The 22759-nt window shown below is 51.2% G+C and overlaps 8 protein-coding genes across 8 annotated transcripts; 1 reads left to right on the top strand and 7 right to left on the bottom strand.

Moving 5' to 3' along the window:
- Positions 1-2406: 2406 nt before the first annotated feature.
- On the bottom strand, positions 2407-4604 carry Fen1 (Flap structure-specific endonuclease 1). Its single transcript, XM_003741728.1, has 7 exons — positions 4422-4604; positions 4183-4332; positions 3779-3954; positions 3488-3678; positions 3136-3334; positions 2881-3047; positions 2407-2763 (listed from the first exon to the last, which is right to left on the bottom strand). Exons 1-7 carry the CDS (start codon positions 4501-4503, stop codon positions 2589-2591), a joined length of 1140 nt encoding a protein of 379 aa, XP_003741776.1. The 5' UTR covers positions 4504-4604; the 3' UTR covers positions 2407-2588.
- Positions 4605-5859: 1255 nt separating this feature from the next.
- mRpL18 (mitochondrial ribosomal protein L18) lies at positions 5860-6736 on the top strand. Its single transcript, XM_003741732.2, has 3 exons — positions 5860-6153; positions 6254-6450; positions 6583-6736. The coding sequence occupies exons 1-3, from the start codon at positions 5919-5921 to the stop codon at positions 6685-6687; spliced, it is 537 nt and encodes a 178-aa protein (XP_003741780.1). The 5' UTR covers positions 5860-5918; the 3' UTR covers positions 6688-6736.
- Positions 6737-6944: 208 nt separating this feature from the next.
- Vha44 (V-type proton ATPase subunit Vha44) lies at positions 6945-9889 on the bottom strand. Its single transcript, XM_003741729.2, has 4 exons — positions 9766-9889; positions 9054-9188; positions 8761-8904; positions 6945-8621 (listed from the first exon to the last, which is right to left on the bottom strand). The coding sequence occupies exons 2-4, from the start codon at positions 9180-9182 to the stop codon at positions 7749-7751; spliced, it is 1146 nt and encodes a 381-aa protein (XP_003741777.1). The 5' UTR covers positions 9183-9188; positions 9766-9889; the 3' UTR covers positions 6945-7748.
- Positions 9890-10744: 855 nt separating this feature from the next.
- Positions 10745-11926, bottom strand: LOC108864025 (lipase member I-like). The gene is made up of 4 exons (XM_018638888.1): positions 11852-11926; positions 11409-11685; positions 11075-11287; positions 10745-10977 (listed from the first exon to the last, which is right to left on the bottom strand). Exons 1-4 carry the CDS (start codon positions 11924-11926, stop codon positions 10745-10747), a joined length of 798 nt encoding a protein of 265 aa, XP_018494404.1.
- Positions 11927-13089: 1163 nt separating this feature from the next.
- On the bottom strand, positions 13090-14845 carry LOC108864024 (phospholipase A1-like). Its single transcript, XM_018638887.1, has 6 exons — positions 14713-14845; positions 14383-14605; positions 14098-14257; positions 13756-14005; positions 13443-13637; positions 13090-13361 (listed from the first exon to the last, which is right to left on the bottom strand). Exons 1-6 carry the CDS (start codon positions 14843-14845, stop codon positions 13090-13092), a joined length of 1233 nt encoding a protein of 410 aa, XP_018494403.1.
- A 290-nt stretch (positions 14846-15135) lies between these two features.
- LOC100907844 (phospholipase A1) lies at positions 15136-16803 on the bottom strand. The gene is made up of 5 exons (XM_003741730.2): positions 16437-16803; positions 16171-16330; positions 15812-16067; positions 15499-15693; positions 15136-15415 (listed from the first exon to the last, which is right to left on the bottom strand). Exons 1-5 carry the CDS (start codon positions 16706-16708, stop codon positions 15180-15182), a joined length of 1119 nt encoding a protein of 372 aa, XP_003741778.1. The 5' UTR covers positions 16709-16803; the 3' UTR covers positions 15136-15179.
- A 259-nt stretch (positions 16804-17062) lies between these two features.
- On the bottom strand, positions 17063-18971 carry LOC100908406 (phospholipase A1 2). Its single transcript, XM_029111014.1, has 5 exons — positions 18660-18971; positions 18239-18415; positions 17878-18136; positions 17594-17785; positions 17063-17523 (listed from the first exon to the last, which is right to left on the bottom strand). The coding sequence occupies exons 1-5, from the start codon at positions 18969-18971 to the stop codon at positions 17204-17206; spliced, it is 1260 nt and encodes a 419-aa protein (XP_028966847.1). The 3' UTR covers positions 17063-17203.
- Positions 18972-19952: 981 nt separating this feature from the next.
- LOC100907982 (S-adenosylmethionine synthase) lies at positions 19953-21304 on the bottom strand. The gene has a single exon (XM_003741731.2). The coding sequence runs from the start codon at positions 21244-21246 to the stop codon at positions 20035-20037; it is 1212 nt and encodes a 403-aa protein (XP_003741779.1). The 5' UTR covers positions 21247-21304; the 3' UTR covers positions 19953-20034.
- Between the last annotated feature and the right edge of the window lie 1455 nt (positions 21305-22759).

Genomic DNA, 22759 nt, shown 5'->3' with positions numbered 1-22759 from the left:
TAATTCACCGCCGGTCAGCCGTCCATTGGCACCGATATCGAATCAGCTTAGAAACGATTTCATCATATTCGACGGCATCCGCGCGCGATGACGCAGTGCAAAGGTCTCTGATGCCCGTTGCGTGGGGCCGATGTCGCGCGCCCAGTTGCCGAACTGTCAGCAATGAGATCAGCGAGCCTGTCGCGCGCTCCGTGCTGGCTGCAGTCTACGTCAGCTGTCGCCACGTAGACGTTAGCTCGTTGTCTCCAAGCAATCGTACGATGCTTATCTGACCTTAGCGAACAATCTAAACATTCGGGTGACATCCCTCGTGCATCGAGGGTTTGCCGTGGCGACGTGGATGATTTGATCTCCCAACGCATTCCTTGCAGGTGACGAGTCGCGGGAAGGCGCAAACGTTCGAAGGAAACCCCGTCCCGTGGACGACGGAGGAGAATTCTCATCCGAAGCTCTCGTTCGCTAATCCAATGAGGCGCTTAACATTTTTTCGTCTCTTCCAGAGCACGGAGTTCACGGCTCACACAGTGAACGACTTGAGCTTCAGCCTAGAAAAACAGCAGGTTCAAAAAACAAGATGAGATGGACCGTTTTCCTGAAATAGGCTTCCGTTGCAGTCCGCGCGCCGATAAAGATGACGTCCTCGTTTTTATCTCGATTCGCTATTGGTAGTTAGCATAAAGAAACTGTTATTGTGATACCACTGGGAGCTGTGAAAACCGCTGACGGGCAACAGGCAGACAGTCGCCAAAACGTTCAGCAGTCTGAGCATAACAAAAATAAGCTCTTTCCGGGAGTCTCGGACATGAATGCGTACCTTGAGCCCTGGTTCCGCATTAGCGTAACATCGGGGACCGGATACGCAGCGTGGAAGTCTGAGTGAACGGAAGCGGAATATCTTAATCAGATTTTCTAGTCTCTTCTTGAAACTGATTTGCTCCGTCCGTTTAGTGGTTCCGGGATCCCAAATCGCCATCCTTTTGGGGAGCATGTCGATGCGGTCGCTCATTCTCCCGAACGGAACAAGAATCGCCCATTGCTCGAGCCTGGAAACCCGATTCGGATAAGGAGTCACAACTACAAGCGATCGGGGGTTATAGGGGATTCCTGAAGGACTATTTGCGAATCAGGAGCCGAATCACTTCATTCTGACACCTCTTGATACCGAAGTCAGCGATCAGATGAGACGATGCATCACATGTGGGGCTGTCGGTGGACGTGAAGGGGGGAGGGGTCGAGTGATAAGGAAGACAGCAATGATGTGCTTCGATATTCCCTTCAAGGAGAAAATAATATCAGACTGGACACGGAGACGCTGCTTCATCTGAATCAGATGATGCCTTGAATGATCCTCCGGACAGTCCGATGACACACGCCAACTCCCTACCCATGGACTCGGGGATCGAGAGGGTTTTTCCCGACACTCGCGAGCCTCACATTCGCGAAGTTTTCGTGATCAGAGAGATCGTCCAGAAGGATCCTCTCAATTCGTATATTCAGATGTCCGCTGTAAGGCGGAATGGCGCGGCGGCTGGAGATTCCTCTTGAGAAAAGGATCGAAGGGCTCTTTCGCGTGTTCGCTTCACGTCTCGGCTTGGCCACGCATCAAAACTCGACTGCATCGCAGATAAGGGGACTGGAGAAAAGGTCGATCGATCTCGCGAAAAGATCTTCTTTCGAGGTCAGCGATGCCCTCCTCGAGCAAAACAGCTCGCGTTAAGGATCATTCTCCTCTGGTATTCGGCCGAAAGAACCGCCAAGGACATATTCACAGGATTCGACGTCAGGAACGATAAGCGAGTTGGAAGATAATGTTTTAACTGTCGCTCTATCAGTTTACAAGCGACGGCCCCGGACGTGGCCCGGCGGGAAACACGTGTCTGGATGCGCGCGAGCTGAGACGGAGAAAACACATCAAATATCGATGACGCCTGCGAGAAAGGATATTGGAGCGAGCGCATCGGAAACCGAGAAGAGCTATCGATGATCACAAGTAATCAGAAAGTGAGATGAAAGATGATGCACTAAAAGCTGGGCACTTTTTTTCGCTTGCCTTGCATTCCGTCCACGTAGTCCAGGCGATGAGGAAGTGAAAATGTTCGATGTCATTCTCGCTACTACTCTTCGAGCTCCCGACAGAATTTCGCCGAGTTCCTCGGATGCGATTCGGAGAGCTCGCCGGAGAGCATTCTCCAATCGCTTGGATTCTTCTGTCTGACGATGTTTCTGAGTTATATTGGTTTTCAGATTCAGGAAGAGCGTACCTGCTCCATCCCCGCGTGCGAGTCAAACTCCGGGAGAGAGATTCGTAAACTTTTATTACCAACGTAGTCGACCAGAAACTACGGATATGAACTAGGAGAATCAATGCTTACACTAACAGCTTGTAAGAGACCAATGTAAGAAACTCAAGAAGAAGATATCATCCATCCTTCGGATGAGAGCACAAGACGCGGAGAGCCCTTGAAGTCGAAGTCGAACGCGCCAAGACCTCGGTCCCGGCGATTTCCTCAAATCGCTGATTGAGTTGGCTCTTGGTTCGTCGATTTGGGATTCAGTTCCTCGGTGGGTCGAGGCGACAGCTTGGTCGCTCATTTCCCTTTCTTGAACGAACCCTTGGTTTTCGTCTTCTTCACGGAAGCTGGTTCTTTCTTGATATCAGACTTCCGCTTGACGGCCGGTGTTGATGGATTCGCCTTGAAGTAAGAGTCCAAGCGACCTTGCTGAGAGCTGCTCTTCCCTTTCTGCAGTTTCTTCGCTCCATTCCTGGGATAATGATCACGATATTTTAGTTTGGCGGGACGTCATGCGAAAATCTGCGAGGAATCGTTTCAATGAATCGATGAATGACTTATCGAGACTTCGACACACAAGCCCAATTACCGGATTCGCTCCTCGTTGAAACCGTTCTCTTCGCAGAGGAATTTCACTAGACCCTCTTCATCTGGTTCGGTCCACTTGAAATCCAACTCACTACCGGGAGTGACGTCGGGTTTCTCAAAAAGCTCACGGGCCCGTTCGAACTGCCAGTCCTCGGGCGGGGGATATTTCTGCCGGGAAAAAAATTCAAGACTCACAGTCAGTCGACAAGCGATGATGGAGCAACACGCTCCGAGGACGCTACAACGAACATCGCACCTTGGTGTCAATATTCTTGAGAACATTTTCGATGCACCGATGAGACCTCATGAGCTCGATCGCTCGCTTCGGTCCGATCCCCTTGATCGTGCCGCAATAGTCACAACCCAACAGAATACAGAGATCGATGAACTCCCTCTGAGTGAAGTTCAACTCGGCCAAGATTTTCGGGAGATTGAACTCCTTGATTGGCATCTTCCTGAAAGGCGGAGTCACTTCAGAATCTCCACAAGAGAATATCCAACCGGGCTGTATGTTACAGAGCGTAATGAGTCTCATCGGGGGCTTAAAAGAGCCGGTTCCCAACCTGGTACGACGCTGTCACGGCGGAGCTTCCGTGTCGAAGACTCACCTGGCCTCGCTGAAAGTCATGTGTCTGAGGAGCACGGAGGCCCCGAATGTTAAGCAATCCATATCCTCAGTCGCTGCAGCGTAAACTTTCTGAGCTTTCACGAGCTCTGCGCATTGGGCTTCAGCCTCACAAGGAGCTACGAGGAAGGGGACGCCCATCAAGGCCAGCAGTCGTTGAGCGTCAGCGTTGTGCTACAGCGATAGACATTCTGTCAAGTTAAATTCACTCGAGAATCATCTGATGAGTCCGATCATTGACAGAGGTCATGTCGTCTTCTTCGATCGGACTCACCTGCTTCGATACTTTGACGAGCCTTCTCTGGAACTTATTGATATCTTCTTGGTTGCCAACTTCCGTGGCTTTATCCAGCTCTTTCTGAGCTTCCTCACGGCGCTCCGCACGCTTCTCGAGCTCGCCACTCTTCATGTCGGGGGGTTTCCCATCGAATACGTATAAGGGTTTGATCCCTGCAACACGGGATCGTATAATATCGGTCTTTAGGAGCAGAGCACGAAGGTAAGTATACGTCAGAGATACAGATATCGCGGGCTTTCATGAGTCATGATTTCATGATGCTTGACAGATGTTCAAACTCAGGGCGATCAGACGCTTCCAGCGCAGAAATGTTTCTCAATGTTCCTCAAGATGAAAACGAGCTCAGGGAGCTCACAATCCTCTCGGTGAGTTTGACTTACCGTTCTCAATCATTCGGATCGTTCTATAGAAGAAACCAACAAGGTGTGAAGTCGTTTCCCCGTCGGCGTTGGTCAACATGTTGTTCTCTTGACGAACGGCAATCAAAAATTGGTAGAGACACATGGAGGCGTCGAGGGCTATTTTGCGTCCTGGAAAATATGGGGATAGCAATTCTTAAACTCCCGGTCTATCATGTCGATACATCCGCGTTTCTCAAATCTAAGCCGGGTCAACCTACCGAAGAAATTCTTGATTTCGCCCTCTTTGATGGCACCGGGGGCCACATCCGCGATCAGTTTTGACAATCCGTGTATTCCCATGTCGACGACTTCGGTGAGAACTTAAGAACTTTCTTTGATGGAAAGTATTCGAGGCTCTAAGTTTGTTTATTGTCCGACGTTTGCGTTGGTGTTTTCGCGCCGGATGTCCGAAACGGAGAAAAGCGCGCCAAAAGCGCCTCTATTCGGCTTGGTTGGTTGTGCGACCGAGGGCTGTGATTCCCGCACGAGCGTACGAATAGCCGAGGTAAGGTACGATCTCCGATGTTCACGAGGGACTTGTACAGCAAGTATGAGGGATGAATCCGGAAAAAAAGAATGGAATGACTCGGAGAGCCTGAACGAAGACGATGATGCTGATGATTTTCCTTGTGAGGCTCCGGACTATGAGGCGGTCCTTCCCGTTCTGTCCAGGAGACTCGGCAGATCACCGATGAACTGACGGTGTTCTATGTTCTATATACATTGAAATGCTGTGAATATTGGTTCTTCCGGAAGGGTCTCCCTTGCAATTAAGACATTTTGTTCAATGCTCTCCAGTGCGGAGCTGACGAGGGTTTACGGGGCGAGCACGGAATCGATGCGCTCCGGATCCGAGAGTCGATCAGTATTCCAACGAAGCCCTGGAGTTCCGTGGGTTTATCGTTGTGGCAGAAACGCCAGCCCTCAGCCCGCAGTTGATGCGCGGAATAAGCCTCTCTAGCGCCGGATCGGAAAGTTCTAGGGATGGAATCAAACTGATCTCGCAGTAGGGAACCCCCACATCCGCGTGCGAGAGCTCACCCCCCGCAAATTCCTGGTCTCAGCTCGGAATGGCAATTAGGGAGAGATCTCCGCAAAATCGAGATCTCATTGATTTCATCAGATCCTGATCCGCACGCCCCGTTGGGCTGCGGGAGACACGAGAGCGAATGTATGGAAAACCTGCCTGAGCGATGCCAATCTCGTCACATCGGGATCAGAACAGGAGCTCTAGAAGTGGGATGAGGGCAAGAAGTACAGCTTGTCTCTTCGGTAGATCCTGCAAACTTACTCGAATGTAATGCACCGATTTCCTGTCGCATGGGCACTGGGAATCATCCTCGTCGATTTCTCTTATTCGGAAGCTTCCTGTCGATGGCCGAGTTTCGCGAATACATTGAGAAGAGACGGATCTCATAATTTTTCGAATCGCCGAGACGGAATTCTGTGATATGGCATCATTCGCGATAGGGTGGCTGCTTCATTTATGATACCCCGCATAAGCATGATCCAATCTAGCTCTCTCAGAGTGCCGAGCTTAAAGAGCATTTATGGCAGACGTGTCGGAGCGTTTTCCTGGATTTCAAATTTTGGCGCTTTGCTAATCAAAACACTAGCTGTGCTGCTTCTGGCGAGCTGCGAGGAGCGATCACCGGCTGCCTCTCTGAGGAGAAGCGGAACATTCGCGCAAGAGGGCCCACATAAGATTTGTGAGAATGTTCTCGCTACGGATTTCGCCGGGGGCGCCGGCTCTATTCCGTGCCATGTGTACGAAAGCTCCAGCCGTGGTGCAAAATGATTTCGAGATAAACCCTGAGTTCGTCAACCGGAATCCTCGGAACCTCGAACAGATGCTTCTCGCTCGGAAGCCCTCTGGCTGGGAATGGGATCTCCCATCGCGAGAGTACTGGTATCGTCTTGACGTCGATATAAGCAAGAAGAACATCAGAGGTGAGCCTACTGGGCATAGGTACGCGAAATCATTCCTACCAAAGGTCGCGGAAAAATAGCCGAGCATAACTGAAAATTTTTGTAATCCAATCTCTCGCAGGGAAAGTCTTACACAACGGCGGATCTGCGGTGGTCAAAGCCTACAGCGGGGAATGGGGCATCAGGAAACAGATGATCTCTTCATCGGACACGACCGCGGCCTACAATGTCGGCAGGGTTCTCGGCAGGCGGTGCTTAGAGGCGGGGATATTAGCGGTTCACTACGAGCGCCCTCCGAGAATGGAGAATTCCAAGAAGGTCAGTCGCAGCATCCGATTCCGCAGTTTCCCGAAGCCTTCAAAAGGAGAACCTCTTCCGTAGCGTTGATTTCGCTGTCGCCCCCATTCTACGCACAGAGCATCGGCTACCCGAAAATATGCTCTTTTACAGATCCATGCCTTTTTGAAAGGTCTCACGGAGGAAGGTGTGCCGATAAAGGAGCCGGACGCGCTGGACGAGGTCGAGGATCGACCGACGGCCACTATGTACAGATGATGTGGAGGAAGAGCTCGACTATTTTCAATAAAGTAGTTTGTTTCCGATTCATCGCTTGGAACTCAAACATCAGTGATCAAGGTGGCGCTGTGTCCATTTCGCCTTGACGAATCCTGTATTCTGCCTCAGGATCGTCCGGGATTTCCGGACTTCATTTATTTCGCTCTGCGGGAACTTCCACTAGACCGAAATCGCAGGCCTGGATTTATGATATGTTTCGGGATCGTTGAAAAAAGTCCAATCTGAAGTCAAGTACCATTGCACGGCGTGTCTCCTTTATTCGATCACAAAATTGATATATTCCATTTTTTCCTCGGCGGCCAGAAGGTGGTACTGTACCTCGGAACGCTATTTAACACTACAATCATCACTACTACCCTTATCACTGATTGATAGGAATCGATGATATTGACACGACGCGAACCGTGCTCATAACATTCAAACATAACATTCAAAGACGCATTTAATCTAGTGCAGTGTTCCTCAAAAGCAGCGCAGACCCCACTGACGGCCCCGGAGTCGACTTTAATCCCCCAAAAAAACGAGTGGCTTCCAAGGCACCAGGCGAGCAAGCAACCGAAATATATCGGCAATACATCGATATCACGGCTTGGATGCCGTGGCAGGGGCGGGAATCTCGAGGCCAGGCATCGGATCCAGGAAGGTTCTTGATTCTGATCGAACATCATATCCAGTTCCCTTTTTGTTGTGATGGAGCGCCTGATTGCATCGTTGTCCCTCCGCAGACCTCTCATTCACAGGCTCCGAGTCTGTAATATTTCTCCAACGCGCGGCGTCTCCAATAAGAAGGGTGAGGGATAATAATTGATCAGATATGCAGACGTGTGATGGAGTGTACTTCGGGAGCCAAGTTGTCATAATACTTTCGGAGGTCAACTCATAGCCATGTTGAGGTGCAGTGGGGCCCGTCAGATTTCATGACCCGACGGTCTCTTCGAGCCCCGTGAGGACAACGGGGTCGATGACCGTCCTCGGACGCGAGGAAACGGGGCCTGGCTTGAAGTTTCTGAGTAACACTGATCTAGTTGGACACCGTCTTCCTAGTGACCCTTACTCTCTATGAAATCGATCACAATTTTGAAGTAGACGTATGGATAATACTCGGAGGGGCCCATGTTGAAGCCTGGAATGTCTTCTACAGGTCCGGACGCCGCGCTGTTGTCCAGATGACTGTACGTACGGTTGAGAAGTTCGCGGAGGCGTCTCATCGAACGCTTCTGGGGTAAGAGCAGCATGCCTTGGAAGTTGACGGGTAGCCCGTAGCGGAGCACCGATTCGACGAAAAGGCGCAGGGCCTTTATGTGGATCCATGCGACGAACGCCTCGCCGAAATTGTTGCGAATCCAGCGGGAGAGCAGCACGAGCTGTCGTTTCTTCTCGGTCTCCATCCGGCTTTTCTCGTCTTTTCCAGACTTGATGCTTTCTTCGTTGTATTCGAAGTCGCGCACGATGAACTTCTGGAGACGAGCTTTGTTCTTGAAGTCGTCGACGACCTTGCGGAAAAGCGTCACGGTGAAGAGACCGTGCTCGCCGTCCTCGTGAATCAGCTGAGATGTATCGGGCACGACCATATCGGTGAATTTCCCGTAGGTCGCAAGCCATTCCTTGTAGTTGGCTTTGGGGACCACCACCAGGATGGTGACCAGGTACTCGGAGCCCAGGATGAAGTGTTCCTTCTTCACGAGATCTCCGAGATTCCTCACGAGGAGCGAGCCGGTCTGCTTCCTCTCGTAAGACTGAATGTTCGATTTTAGAGCGTTGTACGCAGAGGATCTCGTCTTGAGCTCGGCGTCGACGATACCCATCTGCTTGTTGATCATCGCTGTTAGCGCCGGCAATGGCTGGTGCTTCGGATATTTGGCCATGTCCCACGAGAAATGAGTCACGTAGGTCATCAGGTCGACCCCGTTAGCCTGTCGGGAGAGGAAATAGAAGGCCATGTTGAGTCAAAATCAAATCTCGCCCCGAAACCGGACTGGTATACCTCCATGGGAGCTCATGGAGAGAACGTGGGCAAACCCGAACCGTTAACCCAGTCCCAGAATCACTCACCAAGAGATTTTCCGCCACTTTGTCTTTCTGGTCTTCGAGGACATCTCCGTAGTAATTGGCGAGTTTCCGAGTCACCTGCTCAGTGAACTGATCTACTTTCTGAAGTTCATCTGACAACGACACCAATTGGTCCAGTGTTCCGACCTGAAAGCAACGATTCACGTTCATTCCAATGGCACGAATTCATTTGTCCTCCCTCGACGCTGGAGATTTCGGAGTTGTGGAGGATCTCGAGGTCTATTCACGCGACCATGTTGATTTACCCGAGAGAAACTCGGTGTTCCTTCACTCACCTTCAGATCGGGGAGATTGAATTTGAAGTTTGTTGACAATTGCTCCCTCGAGGTTGCCTGGTTGAGTTTGTCGAATGTCTGCTGACAGGTCTGCTCACCTGGAGCCGAAATGAGCCAGAACTCGCTCATGTTGACCTATGGGAGATGGATGAATTGAGTCAGAACATGAAGCGGGACTTGTTCGCTGGAGATCTCGCACGGGATCATTTCTTTCAATCAGTCACGTGATCAAGAGCGCCTTTCCGATTTTCCATGGAATAAAGCAACTACCGAGTGTGGTTGTTCCTGCAAGGTTCCCATCCTTGCGGCACACCTCCGAGATCTAGAGCGCCGTTTAAGCTATAGCGAAGTACTCCCGAGTCCAATACCAGCGCGGATCCGACGTCGCAGAACGCCAGATCTTTCAGAACAGGTTTCAAGAACACATGACCATGTCACCTGACTGAGGGTCCGTCGATCCCTTTCCGCCAAAGACGTGCTTCTCTTCTTTCCGTTTCAGAATTGAAAGGGGCGACGGTAGAAAGTGCGTCGGGCCCTAATTTAGACGACTCCGGCCGTTTTCGGTCGAAGAGAGCGCAGATGGCACCTCCAGGGAATGCAGAGAATTTTGACAGGAGTCCTCCCCGCACAGACCACGACTGGCGTTCGAAACTCGCTCACCTAGCGGGGGAAACCACGCTCTGACCGGAGCTGGGCTTCCACTATGGCTCACCTGGGATGGAGAAGAGACTCGGAACTTGTTAGAAGGAGGATGGACACTTCGTTCTATCGTCACAGAGGAGAGCCCGTCTCACTGCAAAGGAGAGATGCATAAAGGATCTCGTGACCACTGCTACAGTGACGGTGATCTCTAACGATGCCATTCAAAGCCAGGGGGCGCTCGTGCGAGTCGATGGCGCCAAATTTAGCCTTATATCGGGAGATTGCGGACGGAGTACCGAACTCCACAGCAATTCTCCGAAGGAATCATCATGATCTACCGCTATACGATCGCGGAATTCGTAGATTCTCGAGTCCAATATCGCGTGTCCGAGAAGTCCGGAGGGCTGAGAACATCTTTGTCGCTTCAATTGGCGCTACGCATCGAGGAGCTAGAGCGCCAGGCTGCTGAGTGCTCGTATCACGCATCAAAACCAGATAAGTGCCTGAGCAAGATGAAGCAGATTTTCGCCTGAACAATCGACTCTTCGCTTCTGAGCTTCGAGCGTGACCTCTCTTGATAAATTCAGTTTGATACCGAGGTCTAAGCTCAATATCGACGGCTTCGCGGACCTCCCACCGAAAGAATCGGAGTCGCGGGAGCCCTCTTCTGGTGCAGCGGACACGGTCTCATTCCGCTTGACTTCCTAGAACTCTTTTCGGACCCCAAATATCTGAGGATCTTGCAATCGAGGTGATTCATATCGAGAGGGACCGAGGCTCTCCGAAGGTGCTCCGAGTCTTAGCGCCGCTCGCCTCACGAGCGTCGGATCTTTGAAAGATCTGGGAAGACCTCATTGGAATCTAATTCTCCGAACCAGGATTTTTCCGTCGGCGTGATCTCGTTGTTCTCAGGTCGAAGTACTTCATCGATAAAATTCTCCGGATCGATGAATTCCCTTGCGGAGAGGGAGCGGAGCTCCGTGTCGATTGTCGGCGAAAAAAAATCTGTTTATTCTTCATTCTTCGAGTTCGCTTTCTGATTCGCTGCCTCATTCACAAAACGGTGGCCTGTGGGAAACCTTGACCATCCTAATTCCCCTGGGTTCCCTCAACAGGCTGTATTCTAAAGAATAGATATCCGCTAATATTCTCTTTCCACACATCGATCCGAGCTGTGCGGTCCCGGTACAGTTGTACATGTTGAAAACACAAGGGGTCCTGGGGTCGGTGGCGAACAGCAGATACTCGAAAGCTCGCCGGTGACTGCATAGTAAGTCATTTACTGGAAAAAAGAGTCGCGTCGTAGGGAAGTCGAACTGGTTGCTCACGAGAAGTGGGAGAATTCCGAATGCCTTTCTGCAAAGGGGGTGCCGACTCACTCGCATTGCAGCCGGGTTGGGTTGTGCCCCCGTTGAAGTATACGTCGAGGTGTCCCAAGGGTCGCATGATACCGAGTTGACCGATTCGTATGTGATTGTAGAAGCCCGGTGCCGATAGACCCGCGGACGTATGCACGACATCGACGTACTTGGCTGTTTTCTGGGAGATAGACTGGTTGAACGTCTCGAAGAACGGGGACGTCGGGTTGAGGGCTGCGGAGAAATCAGCGCTCGATTCATGGACACTCTCCATATATTTGATCCTGTGGAAACCTGACGCATCTGCCGAGGTATACGATATGGGATTGTATACGGTATATCGATAGGAAATCACCCGTCATCCTATAGATGGTCATCCCGGTGAGTTCGTAGAGATGGTCAGCGAAGGAAACGGCCATCTGCGCACCCTCCGCGAAGCCTACGAAATGTATGTGAGCGGTCTTGACGTTTTTCAGGGTGAGCAGATTCTTGCGCAAGACAAAGTTCTTGATGACAACCGCAATTTGCCGGCCAACGAGCAGAGCGTTCGCCAGAGCTTGCGCGTAATCGAAATCCAGGAAGGATTCTTCGCCTGTTTGGGACCAGTCAACCACCAGGACGGAGCGCTCCGCCTGTTGAAGTCACGGAAGGCAAACGTGAGAATGGAGTTCCCGACTGCGTTTCCCGTTGGGGCCGCTCAAGGGGGAACCCCGAGGGGCGCGAGGGGAAGGGGAGGGGGGTGGCAAACGAAGCACTTCGTTCTGATTTATCAACTCATGAACCTCCTGCCGTACGAACTCCCTTCAGAACGTTGTTCGCGACATTCAGAGCCCAATCCGATGGTCCTTGACCGACACCGTGGACGAGAATCATGAGCGGGTGCTTGTCGTCGACTTGCTCCGCCAATATCTTCACACTTTCGCGGAATTCAGCGTGAATGCCCCGCGGATTCGCCCTGATGGATAACAACAAATATTCATATGACGTTGGAACGACGGGACTGAACAGAGGGAATGCTTCGACCTCGCGATCGGAAGAGCGGCAGACCGCATCGCGCAATAATCCGCGCATGTGTCGGAGAATAAACAGATAAGTCACTCGAGCCGCCTCAATAAGTTTTCGGGAAATCGGAGTTACTTGGAGAACAAAGAGAATCTTGTTTTGACATTTTGAGGATTCCTGCTGAGCTTTGCGAAGAGTCCGATGTCCGAAAAACAGCCGACCTCGGCGTAACATTTCGACACGCGAGCGGTGACGCGTTTAGTCCTGAAAGATGACTCGTGTGGAAACAGCTCGAATAATTTGCATGTTGTCGGATGGGGTTCGATTGTACTCACCGCTCGGAATCTTGTAAGGCTCGGATGATTGATTCGATTATCGAATGATCGTCTTGGCAAAACACTAGAAGGGGGAAGAGCAATGCGGAAGCGAGAAATAGACCAAGCTTTCGCTCGGAGATATTCTGGCAGTCCATTCTCCCCCTCCTTCGGCCACAATTCACTAGACCCTGGTCGCGGATATCCGCTGAGTTTCAAGGAGAAGCGACCGGTTCCGGCAGGATCATGATCGAATATCCGAGAATCGAAGGCACCACCTCGGAGAAGGCAATCCCCAGGGCGGTTTGCGATTTTCCAGGGACCACTCGGTCTTAGAGACTATTCGGCGGATGGCGAATGTCTCCCACCCTTTTCATGAGCCTACCACGGGCCGTGATGTTCCCGAGAAGGATCACCGTCACAAGCAGAGCAGAGAAGTGGAACTCGGGGTTTTTACGACTTCTCTCACGATTCTACAGAAGTAGGTAATACCTATTATACACTCCGCCGAGATCAGCCTGAGAGCCATTTCGGGAGTGGCTCCGCTGCCAGGACACGGAATCAAGCGCAGGTTCTTCACGGGCTTCACCGACACAGTTTTTTCTCCAAAGAAATTTCCCTTGCACTCAAGTCCGCTTGGAAAAATGAATTGGACCGCTTGACCCTGTCGAACTGGTTTGCTGAGGGACAGAAGAAGAACTGCTCAGAAGCGGTAAAAATTTATTTTCCAAGTCGATTGAGACGGTGATGTCGTATCACTCTCCCGCAGTAGGGTGGGAAGTGTCTCAACTCCACAATCGCTTCGCCTCTGCCCGGCATCTTAGGAGTTAGGTCAAGACTGATTAAATTCCGCGAATTCGGGACGATTCGGCAACTCCCTTCTTTCCATTCCTCGAGCCCTCCCTCACACGCGAACGACTCGAACAGACAATCAGGCGACCGAACAGCTTTTATGAAATATTGGTGGGCTCTCTTATGGCTGCAGGCGAGTCCTTTAGAATAGAAGGAGCTCGGGTTAGGAGATTATTGAAACGAACAGAATCGGATGTGAATATCATTTGGCATTAACTCACGCGGAAAGCCACAGCCCGGCTGGTCGGTGCCGCCGTTGACGTAGAAGTCGATGTGACCGATCGGAGCGACGACCCCCAATTCCCCTAAGAGAACATGCGTCCCAGCCGACGTATGGATCGCGTCAACAAACACCGCATCCGATTTGTTCACGGAAACGCCGTAATCCTCGAACAAGGGCCTTGCCGCATCGAGCGCTAGGGTTTGAATTTCTTAGAGGCTCGGGCGACTTCTCTATACTATCTGGATATTGTTCCAAATATGTATATCCGAGAAAAAAAAATCCTGAAGCTTCTGCTCTTCCGTCAAACTCACCGGTGATTCTACCGATTAGGAGGCCTTTGCTCAACTCCCGGAAATAAGTGGAGAAGAATTTCGCGACCTGTGCTCCTAGGGAATGACCGATATAGTGCACCACGGATGGGTCCAAGTCGGTGATCATCATCAGAGTATGGAGCAGCAATGCGATCTGTCTCCCCACGAGCTCAGTATTCGCCGCAGCTTGAGCATAGAAAGGCGGCCGGGCACCCTTCGACCAATCGACCACTATGACGGGGGCGTCCACCTGAGCAACCGGGGGGCAGGGCGCAGGACGTTGGAAAATCAGACTCATGTCGTATCAGAGATACCCTCCCGAAAACGTTAAGAAGGACTCACTCTCTTCAGGAGGCAGTGCTTTAGATCATTGACCCAAATTCCTTCCGAGCTCGCTCCGAAACCGTGGACTACGAAGTACACTCGTCTGGCTCCCTCGAAGTAGTCCGCGATGCTGTCGACAGTCTCGTAGGTGAACGCCTTGCCCGACAGAGGGAATCTCCTTCGAGAGGAATGAGAAGGGGCTCGTCAATCCGAATATTTTCCAATTTATGTCACCTCGCATGTCCCATGGAAAGCCTTCGGTGGTGGTGCCGTTCCCTTCTCGCGATCCGACCGGGATATTACCGTGTGTACAAGACGAAAAACACAGACATCTCGTCCGGAGTCTCGGGGAGCGTCTGGGTGTGCCGCAACGGTCCGGTGCAGTTGCTGAAAGAGCCGAGCTCAGCGTAGTCGACGGTGAGACAGTTTGTCCTTGTGGATCGGGTGACCATTTTCACGTCCTTGAAAATATCCTTGAATGACGCATCGTTGAAAGAGACCGTCACTGAACTCTCCAGACCAACCCCTGAAGCAAGCGGTCGGAATAATCAAATGTCTCGGGTTTCAGGGCATGGTTACGAAGACGAGAGGAATGATGTTCGGTAGGAGTCGTAACTCGCGCTTGAAACTGACCTGCGTACGCTAGTGGATCATCATCATCGCCGTCAACTTCATCCGAGGACGGTGATAGTTCGAAACTCAAGTGATAACGGGCATTTATCAGGCCAGAGATCGCTGCTTGCCAAGTTAATAGGTTTAGAAGCATTTTGGCAGACGAAGCTCTTCGGCCGCGAACTTTTCGATGGACTTTCCGATTATTTCGAGCTTCGTCCGGAATCGTGATCGAGCGAATCAAAACTGTCTCGTGCTCATTTCGGGAGCGTCAGACAATTATTTTGACCGAGAGTTCGGAAGTATCATCCACTCTGAGACTTCCATCCCTAAAGAGGAGCGTGCCGCATGGGTCTAGATTCCGTAAGACGCGAATCGTCGCCCCTATGGGACACGCGATTCCCCCCATGATCCACGCCGCGCCATTATCAACCGGATCGAGGACTCAAAAAAAGACCGAACACATTTTTTATTCTACTGCGAAGGCGTCATGTACAGAATGGACTTGAGCTCTTGGTGTCGACGAACTGGACTCCGCGCCCAGGCAGAGCGATACTCTTGTCCAAACTTATCTGGTTGTATTCCCCAGGTACTTTCCGACACTTGCCGCGCTTATATTCCCTGATTCCACCGGCGCAGGCGTAGGACGCAAAACTGCAGTCTGAGTCCAGCTTGACAGCTTCCACGTAATAATCATGCGCGCGGTTGTGGGCACAAGTTATATCTGAAATGATTTTTTTGTTCTCTGTGAGCCGTTTCGATGTCGACCAAGCAGAAAACGAATGCACGAAGAGAAAGAAGACTGACCCAAAAGACTACAGCCGGGCTGGTCCGTGCCTCCATTCACGTAAAAGTCGACGTGTCCAACTTGTCGTGTGACTCCGAGTTTCCCGAGGAGTATATTGATACCCGCCGAGGTGTGGATCCCATCGACGAACGTCGCAGCCGAGCTATTCAAGCAGACATTCTGGACTTCGAATAGGGGTGATGCCGGGTCCAAAGCTGGAATTCCAAATGGTTTGAATAATTACTGTTTCGATTATTATCAGCTTTCGTCGCTCTAGACGCGATCGGAACATTGATCGTTTCCGCCCCGGCCTCGACGGCGTGGCGAGCTCACCCGTGATTCTGCTAATCAGCAAGCCTCCGCTGAGTGTTCTGAAGTATTCGGAGAAGAATTTGGCCATCTGAGCTCCGAGTGAGTGTCCGATGTAATGAGTGGTCCCGGGATTGACGTTCTCTGGTGAGAGCTCCATCAGTTTCTGAAGCACGACGGCAATCTCTCGGCCGACAACTTGCGTGTTCACCACCGACTTGGCGTAAAATGGTGGACAGCTGCCCTTGGACCAATCGACCGTGATCACTATCGCGTCGCTCTGAAAGAACGCTTCGGGGCTATTTCGGATGATCCGAAGTGTCGAGGAGTTCGAGCTGATTCTTCCGTCTCACGGGCGCACTTTTTCGGAGAACTGTACTCACGTCTTTCAGAATATTCCTCCGGAGATCAATCATCCAAGATTCCTGCGCGCTCGAGGCGAAGCCATGAACGAGGAAGAAAAGCATTCGTGGGGCATCTAGAAACTTCGAGGCGGCCGACACGTCCCTGAAGTCGAAGCTGACGCCCTCATCTGGGTTTTGCCTTCAAAGAGAATGTGTCCCATCAGGTTCTGGTGATCTGGCGGGTTCGGGAAACGAGTCTCTGTATTCTGACTGGTGGAACCAGGTCAAGTCCAACGGAGGCCGACCTTGAGTAGAGCGTGAACTGTGTTGAGATCTTGTCGGGCGATTGGGGCTGCCAGGCTATGTAGTAGAAGTACCCACGGCACTTCTCGATGCATCCTAGTCCATCGTAACACACGGAACAAACACCGCAGTAGTCCTCGCTTGGGGGATGTTCCTCGACCCACTGAACGTCCTCGTATATCGCTTCTAGGACATTGACTTTGATATCGCCAGCCAGAGGCCCGGCGGAAACTCGGTCCACGAGCAGGGAAACAAGGAAAACAAGCCACTGCATTTTGACACTTCGCTGTCGTGTTTTCTATGGTCAGTGTCGGGGGACACTCTTGCGATTTAAAGCGGCAGGAGACTCGGAAAATTGGAATGATGCAAGTGGACGAGTTCAATGCGATCACACTCTGATAAATAGAACCCGTTGATCTCACAGCAAGATTATCCTCTAATCGTCATCAAATTGATCAACGTAAGGTTCCGACGTAGCTGTAGAGCCAAGCTCCTTTCTATCTGACCTTCTTGAATTCGCTCCCGTAACGATGACTTTCATGGATTTCTCTGGACTTTTCCCGATTTTATGGACCGCCTCGATGACTCTCGAAAAAATCTCTCCCCACACCGCGATCCTCCGCACACATTCTTTATTCGATCTCACTGATGATTTGATTGGGGTCTCGTCCGGTGAAGCCTCGAGATTCGGCTCGGAAACGCGATCTAGAGTTCAACCAGCTCGGTTCTCATTTCTTTGAGCTATGAGCCTGAAGTCTGTTAACAAGGATCAAAGCTGGTCTTTCATCGGCGCGGGCGATGTCGGGGGCGATGTGGTGGGCCGCACCGGGGGCAGCCCTTGGGGCTTGCAGAACGGAGATCGATCATTGGTCTCCACGATTTGTACGCCACGGCCTATAGACTTCTGCGTGCGATCCAACGTGATGGTACTATCGTAATCCGGGTCCTCGTCGCAGTTCCCGGCCAGGTATTGGTTCAGGCCGCCGATACACGCGAAAGAATCGAATGTACAGTTGGTCGAGCGATCCACAGCCTCGATATAATAGAGAGCTGCTCGCAAACTCGAACAAGCAGCGCCTTGGGACGAGGCTGAAAACCCGGGGGATCCGTGAATTAAATTCGAGAGTGGATTATTTTCGATCCTCGTTGAAAGTCTTACCGAACTCGCAGCCCGGCTGGGGGGATGAGCCCCCGTTCATGTAGAAATCCACGTGCCCTACGGGGTTCGACATCCCGTAGGAGAGCCAGGGGAGTCTCCCTGCCGAAGTGTGAATCACTTCGACAAACCGAGCCATCGAAGTGTTCACATGTAGCCGATAGTCCTCAAAATATGCTTTGGAAGGATCGAGGGCTAGAAAGTGAGAAATCGATTTCAGAAGTCGAGCTGGACTCTTCCAAAAGCGCCCACGGGAGCTCGGTATACGGCCAGAAACAGTTCCAGACCTGTGATCTTCGATATGACGTAATTGTCGCTGATGAGCCTGAAATAATCCCAGAAAAAAATCGCCATCTGCGCTCCCAGCCCGAGTCCGATTAAATGTGTTCTTTTGCTGTGGATCGCTCCGGAAGTTCTGTTCATGAGCTGATAGAGTAATGAAGCGATCTGTCGGCCGATGAGTTGACTATTGCGGACGGCTTGCATGTAATTCACTTTTGAGTCGGCCCCGTCTTGCCAATCGATCGTGATCACAGCCCGTTTGTCCTGATGAGAGTAGGAGGGTGAGCATTGCAGAATCGAGAGATTTGAGTTTCTATATGACCCGTCACCGCTCCAGTCGCTCTCCAGCTTACGTATTTCACTCACGTATTGCAATATTTTATCTTTCAGAGTCGTAATCCACTCTTGTTTAGCGCTTCCGCCATAACCGTGAACGATGATATTCAAGAAGGTTCCATTTTCGACTGATTCTACGGCTCGGTCGACATTGTCGGGAGAAATTCTTATCGAGGGACCCTCCAGGTTGTTTCTAGAAACAGGGAGCTGGAGGTCAAAATTGAAAATCTTTTCTGGGAGAGTCTCCTTCCATTCTCGAGGCACAGTGACGAGAAATAATACACCAGGACTTTGACGTCGATAATTTGAATAGAATGCGATGCCGAAGATGACCACAAGCCAGAGGGAACGGAAATCGGTGGGGCTACTTGAGAGCTGCAGCGTGTGTTTTGGCGGTTTTGACAGTCTTGAATCTCACTCACTTATTGTAAAAACGGAAAACTGTTCTCGCCTCCAATTCATCGGCAGGCAGGCCTTCGAGCCCGAAAGTCTGACAGGTCCAACAGCCGAGTCCGTCGACACATTTCTCGCAATCTTTCTTATTTTTCTTCGGCTCGTGACTGAAGATCCCCTTTGCACGGTCCAGCAGTTTTTGGTAGTAGCCCTTCAGGGTCGCAGACAATGGTACGTCTATGAAGGGCTTCCGAAGCTTGAAGTCATACACCGAGCAAGCTATGTTCGTCATGATATCCTGCTCGTCTTGCTCCGTGGCGAATGAGCAGCGCGAGACCAGCCCCAGAAGGAGGAAACGCAACCACTGCATTTCGGCTAAGCGGAAAGAAAGACTTCAATTCAGATTTCGTCGCAGGGGGTGGGCATGGCCAGAGACTGAGGCCCTGATTCGTAACTGCGCCCAGACCCTGTTATGCAGTCTCATGGATATCGCTCTGAGGCAATCGCTCGTGACTGTCGACGTTCAAGAATGATCCCGGCACTGTATGGCTCACCGCTCGCGAAACGATTCTATCGATCCAAAACTGTACGTCACCTCAGATATTCTGAAAGTATTATTCCGGTCGGGAACGGTTTGCCGTGAGTCAAGTCGCGTTTCGAGAACGGGCATTGAGACTTTACCTAAGATGACATATGAAGCGCCTCCACCCGCTCTTTTTTGAGAAAAGTCTCAGTCTCAACATCGATCGTGACCCAGGATATGACTTGCCGGGCACGAAAGTCAGCCGAAAACACGAGAGATGTGACTTTATATTCCATCGGGCCCCTATGTAGAAGATGGAAGTTTCGATACCAGCCATTTTGAATGTCTCTGTGTGTATGAACTCTCTGGGCCCTAGATTCCATGGTCGTTTCTGGCAGTATGCATGTATACGCTTAATTGCGAGACCTTTGCTGCTCGCCGCAGGATCACAGACATGAGCTCTCCACAGACATTCGATGGACTAGGATGTCGTCAGGAGCTTCGCAGTCGCACGTCGATTATCATCGGCTTCGGTCATACGATCGCATGAACCGGTGTAATTCAGTGGCGGATCCAGGACCCGGGCCCCCGATCGGTTAACATGGGAGGTACAGGAGGATCGAAACTTCATGGGAGGGGCTCCTCGGGCTCCGCGTCAGAAGCCTCTGTAGCCAGAAACAACACGCATCCAGGGGCGGTCCTCGAATTCATGGGGAAGACCGGATATATCTTAGGCCGGCATCGAAAATGGCATAAGATCCTTCGAGACTCTGAAGTTCGAGGCGAGATGTTCGTTGATGGAGGAATTCCGAATAAAACTACATGCTCAAGGAATAATAGCCATTTATCTCTTGGAATGGAAACATATCCAACAAAAACATATTCAAAACTCCCGACACCGGAACATTTCTCAGTAAACTAATTTCTTTGGCTTCTCCCAATTGAACTGCTCTCTACCAAAATGACCGTACGCAGCGGTCCGATAGTATATGGGGTCCTTGAGGCGGAGATCTTTGATTATTCTGCCTGGTCGAAGGTCGAAGTTGCTCTTCACGATTTCGAGCAACTCTTTCGAAGATTTCGTTGAGGTTCCGTAGCTGAAGACAGAGATGGAGATCGGCTCCGCGATGCCAATAGCATAGGACAGCTGTACCAAGCAGCGTTTGGCGAGTCCTGACTTCACGAGAGACTTCGCAACCCAGCGTGCGGCGTAGGCAGCGGATCTGTCGACTTTCGTCGGGTCTTTACCGGAGAATGCCCCGCCGCCGTGAGCGCCCCAGCCTCCGTAAGTATCGACGATGATTTTCCTTCCGGTCAGGCCGGCGTCACCCATCGGACCTCCTTCGATGAAGGTTCCACAAGGATTCACGTGGATGATGGTCTTCTTGTCGAGGTACTTTTTCGGAATGACAGCTCTAACCACCTGCTCGGTGACCTGCTCGCGGAGCTCGTCGAGGGAAATTTTCTCCGAGTGTTGAGTGGATACCACGACAGTATGAACGCGGAGCGGGATAGCCGCTCCGTCGACGAATTTATACTCGCAAGTCACCTGGGTCTTGCAGTCGGGTCTGGCCCACCAAAACGTTCCGCTTCTCCGCAGCTCAGCCAGACGTTGATTCATTTTATGAGCCAGAACTATGGTGAGGGGCATGCACTCGTCCGTCTCGTCGGTGGCGTATCCGAACATCAGACCCTGATCGCCGGCACCGATGGATTCCTCGTCACGGTTCTTGTGGACTCCGCTGGCGATGTGCTGACTTTGCTGTTCTATTGTCACCACTACGTTACACGTCTTGTAGTCGAAACCCTTCGATGCGTCGTCGTAACCGATCTGGTTGATGGCGTCCCTAACTACCTGTTGGTAATCGATGGTGCCGTTGGCCGTGATCTCCCCGGCCAGGAGCACCATGCCGGTTTTTGCCGCAGTCTCGCAAGCGACCTTGGCGTTCGGATCCACGGCGAGGTAAGCGTCGAGCACGGCATCGCTGATCATGTCACAGATCTTGTCGGGATGTCCTTCTCCGACAGATTCAGACGTGAACAGAAACGTGCTGTCATCTCCTGGCAGTTCCTGGTGACCGTCGACCGCGCGTCCGGAAGGATAGTCCCGTCCCTTCGGCATCCTTTCTGTACTGGAGTGACGACGCGGAATGCGCGGTCGCTTCGAAAACGTTTGGACTGATAATGGATTCCGTAGTCTGGGATCGATGTGCCTCTTGGGAGCCCACGGCTCCCTGACAAGAGGTTGGAGCGATTCCCGGGATTTGGTGAGACGAGTATTAGGTGAATAATAAAAAAGAGGGAACCAGCGGTTTGCGTCGGATTCCTGTTTCGTCATGAGCTCCTGGTTTGTGCGTGGGACTTCGCTCGCCTGACGCCGCATTCGATGAAGGAATTTTCGCCGCTTGAAGTTCCCTGCAGGGAATGCTCGGAAATGGCGACTCGGAATTCCCGCACGCCCCGATTGAGAAAAGTATTGGAGAGTTTTCCCAAACCCTAGGACACCTTCTTCACCGTCAACGAGTCTCTTGTCGCCGTGATGGGCTTGAGTGTTTGCTGCTTGAATCGGAATCGCGAGGGAAGATCGTTAGATTGTATAGCGCATTGATCGCTTGTCGCGCCTTTGGGATAAATGGAATGAGATATCGATATCTCTCCCATACTCCAATGTGCTGGTGGCTCCCTCAGGAGGCGGCATGGTCCGTTCCTGATTTTTGAAGGGAGGAAGATGAGGCACGCTATACGAGTTCCACAAACCGAATTGACGAATATGTGGGTCTCATCCAGAAAGTTTTTGGGTGGGTAGCTGGACCAAGTATCCTCGACAACCCCCTTGTGCGCAACGGCTAATGCAATGGTGGAGGTGGAATTGTTTTCACTTCATTCCCGTTGTTTTATTACGCATCAATGGGTTACAACTGAGTCTCTTCTACAGTATTATCAGATTCTACTAAGCCTATGTACACAACTCAACATCAAACAATCCAGGGAGAGAATCAATACAGTAATTGGTAAATTATCCACATCAGTACCATCGATTCCCATCAATTCATGGTCTACTCCGAAGTTCCTCGGATTATTCACCGCCTGATCGGACACCACCTTAGCGCTGGACGTCTCGATCTCATCGATTCGGTGCCTCTCTTCCCTCGTCTCTCTTCGTAAGCTATCGTGATCATCATTCGACGCTGGTGCATCGATACATCCGATTCATATAAGATAACAAGGCGGATTCACGTCCTGACATCCATGCCTTAGATTTCCTGCTACGAAGAACACTTGACGACAAATGACCACGGGCACCGCGGTCATCCCCAATCGGGAAAATCAAGTAAGAGAATTCAGAATGGCAGCGACTATACAATACTTTCTCCCAACGGCGAGCGTCCCCGACTCATTGATATGATGACAATAATATAGGGAAAAATTCTGCAGGAATGAAATAAATCGACTGAACATACATCACAGATCATGCAATTCGAAATCATTCTCCTAGTTCATTTTTCCGCCTTGCCGTTCTATTCTGATTATGAATTTCCTGAAATAACGCCTCATTCCTAATCTCCCATGTGATCGTCACCAACAAGAAAGCGTTCCCAATGATCCCAATGATGAATTCCCTATTCCCAATCGAT

This window comes from Galendromus occidentalis, unplaced genomic scaffold (assembly GCF_000255335.2).
Source record: "Galendromus occidentalis unplaced genomic scaffold, Mocc_1.1 scf7180000077192, whole genome shotgun sequence".
Lineage (NCBI taxonomy): Eukaryota > Metazoa > Arthropoda > Arachnida > Mesostigmata > Phytoseiidae > Galendromus > Galendromus occidentalis.
The sequence above is the reverse complement of the archived record's forward strand: the minus strand, read 5'-3'. Positions and strand labels throughout refer to the sequence as shown.